Source organism: Balaenoptera musculus, chromosome 1 (assembly GCF_009873245.2).
Source record: "Balaenoptera musculus isolate JJ_BM4_2016_0621 chromosome 1, mBalMus1.pri.v3, whole genome shotgun sequence".
NCBI classification, from domain to species: Eukaryota; Metazoa; Chordata; class Mammalia; order Artiodactyla; family Balaenopteridae; genus Balaenoptera; species Balaenoptera musculus.
Genome location: NC_045785.1, coordinates 150,678,353 through 150,686,390, shown reverse-complemented (window position 1 = coordinate 150,686,390; position 8,038 = coordinate 150,678,353). Strand labels below are relative to the sequence as shown.

At 46.0% G+C, this 8,038-nt stretch overlaps 1 protein-coding gene across 1 annotated transcript; it reads right to left on the bottom strand.

Moving 5' to 3' along the window:
• Positions 1 to 497: 497 nt before the first annotated feature.
• On the bottom strand, positions 498 to 7,866 carry LAX1 (lymphocyte transmembrane adaptor 1). The gene is made up of 5 exons (XM_036847321.1): positions 7,628 to 7,866; positions 4,979 to 5,088; positions 4,455 to 4,565; positions 3,687 to 3,772; positions 498 to 1,884 (listed from the first exon to the last, which is right to left on the bottom strand). The coding sequence occupies exons 1-5, from the start codon at positions 7,714 to 7,716 to the stop codon at positions 1,141 to 1,143; spliced, it is 1,140 nt and encodes a 379-aa protein (XP_036703216.1). The 5' UTR covers positions 7,717 to 7,866; the 3' UTR covers positions 498 to 1,140.
• Between the last annotated feature and the right edge of the window lie 172 nt (positions 7,867 to 8,038).

Below are 8,038 nucleotides of genomic sequence, written 5' to 3'. Positions count from 1 at the left end.
CAGCTTTTTTTGTGTGTGTTTTGACAAATGAATACAATCATGTATCCATCACCATAGTACAATACAGAACAATTATCCTAAAAATTCCCTTGTACAGCTCCTTTGTTGTAAACCCCTTCCCTCTCCCCAAACCTGCCAACCACTGATCTGTTTTCCACCCCTATAGTTTTGCCTTTTTCAGAATGTCATATAAATGGAACCATACAATATGTAGATTTTTAGGTCTAGCTTCTATCACTTAGCAAAATACGTTTAATATTTGTCCATGTTATTGCATGAACCTACTTCACTCCTTTTTACTGTTGAGTGTGGATAAACTCATTGTGTGGATATAGGACACTTGTTTATCCATTCACCTGTTGAAAGACATTTGGGTTATTTCTAGGTTTTGGCAATTATGAATAAAGCTGCTATAAACAGTCATGTATGGGTTTTTTTGTGAATACAAATTTCACACTTGGATAAATACCTAATAGTGGAATGACTGGGTTGTATAATAGGTTTATGTTTATAAGAAACTGCCAAACAGTTTTCCAGAGTGAATGTTATGCCTTGCAATCCCTTCAGCAATGAGCGAGAGTTCCTATTGTTCTGCATTTTCTCCAGCGTTTGGTTGTCCACACTCATTTGAGAGCGGCAACTGTCCCCCCACCCCAACCCAACTTCCTCGTTCCTTTTGGCCTCTGCCTGGATTACCAAATAATCTGTATTCCTGCTTTGCAGCCTGCTGGTATTAGTGAAGGTAATGATTTTAGACTACTTCATGTTTCCACTGTCTACTAAAGTACTCTTCCATTTTTAACCTCCTCACAGTCCTATAAGGCAGTTTCAGCATTCTTAAGTTGGTATGAGAGATAACAGCACCCTGCCTGAGAAGAATTTCTTTCTGACTTTTTCAAACCTCTGCTTTTGTGAGCCTCTTAGCTCCTTACTCATTTCAGCTTCTTTTTAGCGTAACCAAATGAATCCACTGAAATACAAGGGTGGTCAAGGGTCTTCACTAGACCCTATAATGGCTATGGATCTGGCAGGATAGACCGCTCCATGTGGCTTTCCAGCTGGGTGGCTGGGTCTTAATTCATCAGGAAGGAGCCATGTGTCAGGCCCCTGCTCAAAGTCCCTACCTCCTACCTTGGCAGCTCACACATTCTTGTAGTCACGAGAGTCTTCATTTGACATCTCTTCTCCATGTTTCATCTGACTGTTCTCACTCTGTGCAGATGACTGATAGGTCACATAATCCTTTAAGGCCAGGAAACTCCCTGACTGCATGACAGGTTGGATGTGGGTTTCGGGACCATCTGTCCTGCCCTCTACATGGTCTGTGTTTGAGGATGTCGCTTCCTTCTCCTCCTGCTGCTGGTTTACACTGGGATCTGGTGGTACATTTTCATAATCTCTGCAGCACTGAAAAGTTCCCCAGGGCTGCTTCCCTTGAATGGTCTCGAGATCCAGCACTGCCATGTTGACATAATCATTTGAGGTCTGAGAAGACCCTTCCCCATCGTTGAGTGGATCACTGCTCTCAGTTCCTGGAGACCCCAAACTGGTGCAGTCACTGGCGTTCCCACAGCCCTCATCTATTTCTTCAGTCAACTCCAGCACCTTAGTACTTGGGAGGATGAAGAGGTTCCCAGGAGGGCTGTTGGTAGAAGCTAAAGTCTCAGCAATCTCCTTTGCTGTGGGGATATTGACATAATCTCTTGAATCCTCTGAAGAAGTGCTTGGGCAATCTCTTGAAGCTCTGACATTGACATAGTGCGCTGAGGGAGTGAGGTTTCCACACATCTGGGGCCCCATGGCATTGTCATAGATGCCCACTGCATACCCCATGGCATGAGTATGGGCTCTGTGCACATGGAGGGCATCACCTGCTTGGGAGGGCTATGAGTAAGAAGAGAAAGCCAGTGACAGGATAGAAGTAGAAACACGGACAAAACCTTTCTTCTTCCCCGCCCAGTACTACTACATCTAATGGTTCTTTCTCTCAGTTCTTCACTTTGGAGAAAAGGTCTGAATCAGGGGTCTCAAACCTCAAGGCTTCAGATGCTAGGTAGGAATAAGTGAAGTAGGCTGAGTTTAAGGAAAGCAGCAGTGTAAATTTGACAATAAATTGCAACTGTTTTTTGGCCACACTGTGGGGTTTCAATGGGGAGTGGGGGAAGTATTATGAATTGGAGAGAGCCTGCCACCCCAGAGCACACTGAGAGGTGCGGCATAGTGGTTAAAGGTAGAGGCTTAGGCTCAGACTGAGGGTGCAAGTCCCAGGCCTCACCACGCTGTGCTGAGTTTGGGAAAGTCACCTAATCTCACTGTGCCTTAGTTTCCTAACTTATAAAATGGGTATAATCATAATAATATCTACACCATGAGGGTTTTGTGAGGAGTAAATGGATTACTGACCGTAAAGTGTTTAGAATAACTCCTGGAACAAGAAAACACTAAAAAATGCTTGTTGTTATGTTAGTATAGGGGCAGCTGACACGAAGATCAGCTGATTATGGCCAATTAGAGATGCTAGTCTGTTGTTTCCAGAACTTCTGATTTTCAAGAAAAGCTGGACATCTGGACTTTAATGTGAAATCATTTGGGTTTTTAAATGTTGCCAACTGGTTCAAAATGTCCTTCAAACGCTACAGAGTACAATCCAAACATGTTTGTGGGCTTAAGCCAGTTTGAGATCTAAACTCTAGATGCAAAATTCCCTCAGGGCCCACCTGAGTCCTAGAAGTAGCTTTAGCAATGGAGTTTCCTCTGCTCTTCCTTTTATCAGCCACTTAGACTTTCTGCCCCAGGAAGTCTTAGAAGCAGGAGCAGAGCCCAAGGATGGGACATGCAAGAGGAAGAGGAAGCAAAGGTGGCGACATGGAGTGGCTGCATGGTAATCAACCTAAGCCCCTGAGTAAAGAAAGGCTGGGTAACAACCGAATTAGCAGCAGCTGCAGCATGGCTGTACTTACCCAAGGACGGTCACAAAACCAAAGGAACTGATTCTTTTCACAAGCTAATGAGAACTTATCTATGGAAATAAGCACCCTGATCTTCAAAACAGTCCCTCTACTGTCCCTGGTGTGACTCCTCCTGGGGAGCTGCCTTCAGAGCCAGACTACAAGACACACGGGATTATTGTTATTAATTGCAATAGTCCCCTTGTAACCTCAAAGGTATCCCCGACGTGCTCAGTGCTTTCTACACCAGTTACAGTGCTGAGTGAACTTACGAGTATTTCTGCTATGGAGGAGGATTGAAACAATTTGACATAGGCTCAGAAGTAATTGCCAAAGTAGGACTTTAAGAGTATTTTGAGCACGAACAGCACTGCTGGAATATTTAGGTACCCTCCCAAGGTGATGACTTTGAAGGGGACAACACTCATTTGGAAAACACATTTCAGCTCTAACATTGTGTCCTTGAATACATGTGCCCTGGTGCCTTTCCTAAAATCCCAAGTGCTTGCTCCTCTCTTTCTAAGTTTTTTGCCTTGGTTGGGAGGGAAGTCCTGAGGCTAGTCGTCCCAATTTATTAATAGGGCCTCGAGGGCGGGGGGCAGGGGGAGAGTGTGTGTGCCAAAGGACATGCTATTTGCAGTGAAACAAGAGCCAAGACCTAGAACTCTTGCACTTCAGCTCTTCTGCCAGAGACATATCATTTCTCCCAAACGGGTTGTCATTTCTCTTGACTCTTACCACATGTTCAGAGGGAGGGCTGTCAGAATTTCTGGAGAGGAGGCTCTCAGTACTGAAAATACGAATACTTCTTGACGGATGTCTTCCTGAAAGGACAGAGAACAAACCCTGAACATAGTCAGCCAGTCCTCCGAGTGCTTCAGCCTGTACAATCCCTGCATCTTGGGTGAAGTGGGTTTGTGTGATGTCTGGTGTTTGGGGCCTGGCGTTCTGTGGGGAGAGGGTCAGGGCTACAGGGATGATGTGCTAGGGGACCCGGAACCCTCCTCAGCTAGCTGAGGACAAAAGGACACTAGCACAGGAATTGAGGAGGCTGGGAAGGAGGCTCCTGGGGCGAACCCTCCCTGCCTTGAGGCTGGAGGCCATTTTCTCCTTCTGTATGTCTTTCCCGATGCTAGACATACCCAGCTGTCGCCTGCTTACGTCTTAACTTACGTCAAGAAAAACCAAAGCTGCTGTCTATGTAATCAAACCATCATGCTGTACTCCATAAACTTATACGGTGATGTATGTCCATTTTTTATCAGTGAAATCGGAAAAAGAAACAAACAAAACCCCCAACCCAGATGACCCCCCGCTCCCTTCTTCGAGCTCTCCAAGCCCCCACTGGAGTTGCATCTTGCAGTCTATCTATCCCATTCTCTCTCATGCTCCCTGAAGGGCAGAAAGGTCTGCAACTTTAGAGAAAGTTGCTTCCAGGTGAGAGGTACATTCCGGGGGTAGAAGTTCTGTAGGTCTGGACTCCAGGGATTAGAAAGAAAAACCTACCCAGCTCTTCTTGTCTTCGGGGCAAGAGGTCATAAATATTTTTGGTTCCTTGTCTGGGTCGAGGCAGAGTCAGCAAGGGCATGACGGTGACTCGGAAGTAAGGAACTTGCCCTGCAAGGCAATGAGAGACATGGAGGTCATGGCTGGGCCCAGCTGCACAGAATGCGGGGCCCCCTGGGGATGAGATGGTCCCTGAAAATATTGCCCACCCTCACCATGTATCATGAAAAATATGTTTTCAGACTTGACCAATTCCCTTTGAGCTAGAAGCATAAGGGACTCAGTGGACAGAAGCAGGGCACAGGGATACCAGGGCAATGACTTTCAAAATGGAACTCCACTCAGCACTGAGCCTTATGGAGCCACAGCTTCGGATCCCAAGGGAGACCATGACCCGTGTGTCAGGTAAGAACAGAGGACTACCCAGCCCAACAGTTTATCTCTGGAGGGTAAACTGGGCTTTAAATACCAGGCTAGTTGATTGATCTTAGTGTGTCTCAACTTTGGACAAACAAGGGACTCACGCTTCTTCCATTTACTCCAGTTCCACAGGATGCAGAAAACTGCGACAACCAGGAGGATGGCAAGGAGTCCTGCAAACCCAGAAAAGATGCTGCTGTAGTGGTCTTCAGCTCTGCGAGGAAAACCAAGTGCCATGACCCAGCCATAGGAGGGTGGGAAGTTGGAGAAGATGCTTCCTTTAGGAGGTAGGGCTCGAGGATTTGGAATGAGAGCCCGGTGAAGGAACGCTGAGGTGGGATGGACTGGGTGGTGGAAGAGAGGGTCATCTTCCCTTGGAGAGAGGGAAATAGGACATGGGAGAAGGAATCTATCCCTTTTGAATGCCTACTGGATGCCAGTGTTTTGCACGTGAACCTTATTTAATCTGTACAACAATCCCATTTCTCTTTGTGACCAAGGAATCCGAGAATTAGACTCAGAAAGGTAGAGTAACATGTCAAAGATCACATAGGTAGGAAAGAGCATGATGGAACGTGAGTCTAGGTCTGTTTGGGCCCAAAGACTGTTCTTTCTATGGCTTCACGCTGTCTTCCAAACTTGTAATGTCAAGTCCACCTGCTCCTGCTTCCCCCATTCCCTGCTCCTGGGCTTTCTGTCTTGCTCGAAGGAGAAGATTACCCAACTTACAAGTAGGGAGCAGCTCTGGGACAAGAGTCCAGGTTGCCTGCACTTGAATAACCCCTGTAGCACCAACTTGTGGAGCTGGTCTCTAAGCAACACTCAGGTGTTCTGCGGAATTTAACCAATGCAAATGCATGGAGCAAGTTCTGGGTTACATGCAATTCCCAGGCAGGCACGGAGTTACTGCTCTGCTTTGCCTATAAGAAGCAGCCAATTGAGGTTACAGAAGGACTCACTAGCAGACCTGCTCCCCCAATTACTAGAAACCAGGTCATCTATCAGGGAAGATTTTTGTCCTCCTGAGTTCTAGGCTTGTTTACTCAACTCTGTATTGGACATTTCCAAAAGGTTGCCTAATAGACATTTCAAACCAAAAATGTCTGAAGCAGAACTCCTGTTCTCCCCCCACAAACCTGCTCCTCTGGTGTTTCCCATCATCTAATGACTCGGCCAAAAACCTTGGAGCCATCCTTGAATGTTTTCTTTCTTTCACACCCCACTTCTAGTTAACCAGCAGATTCTGTCTGCTCTTCCCTGGGCATCTATCCAAACCAGTCACCTCTTGCTCCTCCATTACCACCACCCTGGTCCGAACCACCGTGCATTCCAAGTGGACCTTTGCAAGAACCTCTCTAATGGGTCTCCTTGCTTTCACTCTTGGCCCCAACACACTATCTTCACACACGGGCCAGAGTGATCCTCTAAACGGTAAATCAGATCACGTCCCTCCTCTGCTTGCTATGATACCCTCCATGACTTCCTATCACACTTGGGATAACATCCATAGTCCCTACCCAGTGAAGACTTCATGGCCTCTTCTATTCTGGCCTCTGCCTGCCTCTGACCTCATTTCCTACCACTTTCCCTCTGACCTTGACCGCCAGGACTCCGTGCTGTTCCTGGCAAAGCAGTCTGGTCTCTCAGACCTGCTGCTCCCTCTCCCATAGCTCAGTCCCTCATTTCATTCAGGTCTCTTCTGAAATGTCACCTCCTCAGACAGGTCCTCCCTGGCCACAGCCTCCCTGATACTCTCAATCCCCTTACTCTGCCTTGGTTTTTCCTCATAGCACTTATGACTGACTGACATTATGTTATCCATGCATTTGTTCATCTGTTTCTATCTGACTCTCCCACTTGACTGTAAGCTCCAGGAGGTTATGAACTTGTCTGTCCGGTTCACCTGGTGCCTGGTACTCAGTAGGGGCCTGATGAATATTTGTTAAATTAATGAATGAGTAAATTATCAAACAAATGAATGAATATAGAAATAGGATTTTTTTGCCGGGGGAGCTGCAGGGTTCTGACACTTTACGAATTCATTCTCCATCAAGGCCTCTGTCCACCTGCAAGTGACATGTATTTGTTTGTCATGGTAATGATATTTACCTCCCCAAACTACAGTGATTTAAAATTTATTATTTTGAGCTGTGCTGTTATGATAGCACTGAAATGTATACCTCCCACTGTCAAAGTTTCAACGGCTGATGAATTTTTTATTTAATATAATATTGAAGCTTTTAGCTGTAAAATTCATATCTACGATTAGTTCTGTGGGGTTTTATGTTCTAAGGATATATCTTTATCATATCTATGATTCCATTTTTATTCATGGCAAGTTTTTAGGGCCTAAAACAAATGAAAAAAGTGGGCTTTTTGTTTCCATCAGAGTGGGAACTAGTTTTTGTTTTTGTTTCTTTGAGGAGTGATTGGTGGGACCTGAGACAGAAATGATCGAGGACAGCAATCAGGGCCTCTGAGCGTGAGAAATCCAACCAGGGCAGGCAGACAGCTCTAAGGAAATGCAGTGTTATCATATTTCGTCTCCTCCTATCAACTCCTTTTTCTCCTCAATACCCATTTCTTTCCTCCAAGCAGTTCTGGGTAAACTTCTCTGAGCCTAGAGTTTATTGGTCTCAGGGGACCACTCTGGTGAGGGGTGGCAATACTGCTGGGGTAGAAGCCTCCCAGGGTAGACCAGGGCCCTCTGTCTAAATCAGGGGAGGGGAGAGCTCACCACCCGGGCCACTTACCTGTCTGGGCTGCTGAGGGTTCCCTGCAGAGTGCTGGGCTGTGAGGTCCTCCCTCTGATTTCTGAGCGGGTCGGTATGGTGACATCCATTATCCCAGGACCGTCTCTGGCTTCAGCTCCTCCTTCTAAGCCTTCTCTTAATCGTCATCTGCTTGCCAGCCTGTCTGCCACTTTCCCTGGCTCTTCCTAAATTGCTGACTCCTAGGAGAAAAGGCAGAATTGGTTTGTGTTTTACATATAATCCTGTGTGGTATAACCACTTTTTGTAGTAGATAAGAATGACAGAACTCCTCCTGGTCTCCATGTCTTCCGAACATTCCCTAACATACAACTTTTTACTCTCAAAATTCATCTTCTTAAATCTTTATTTACCAAAGTCCCTCACAAATAAAGTCTATTGGTTTTTATTTCT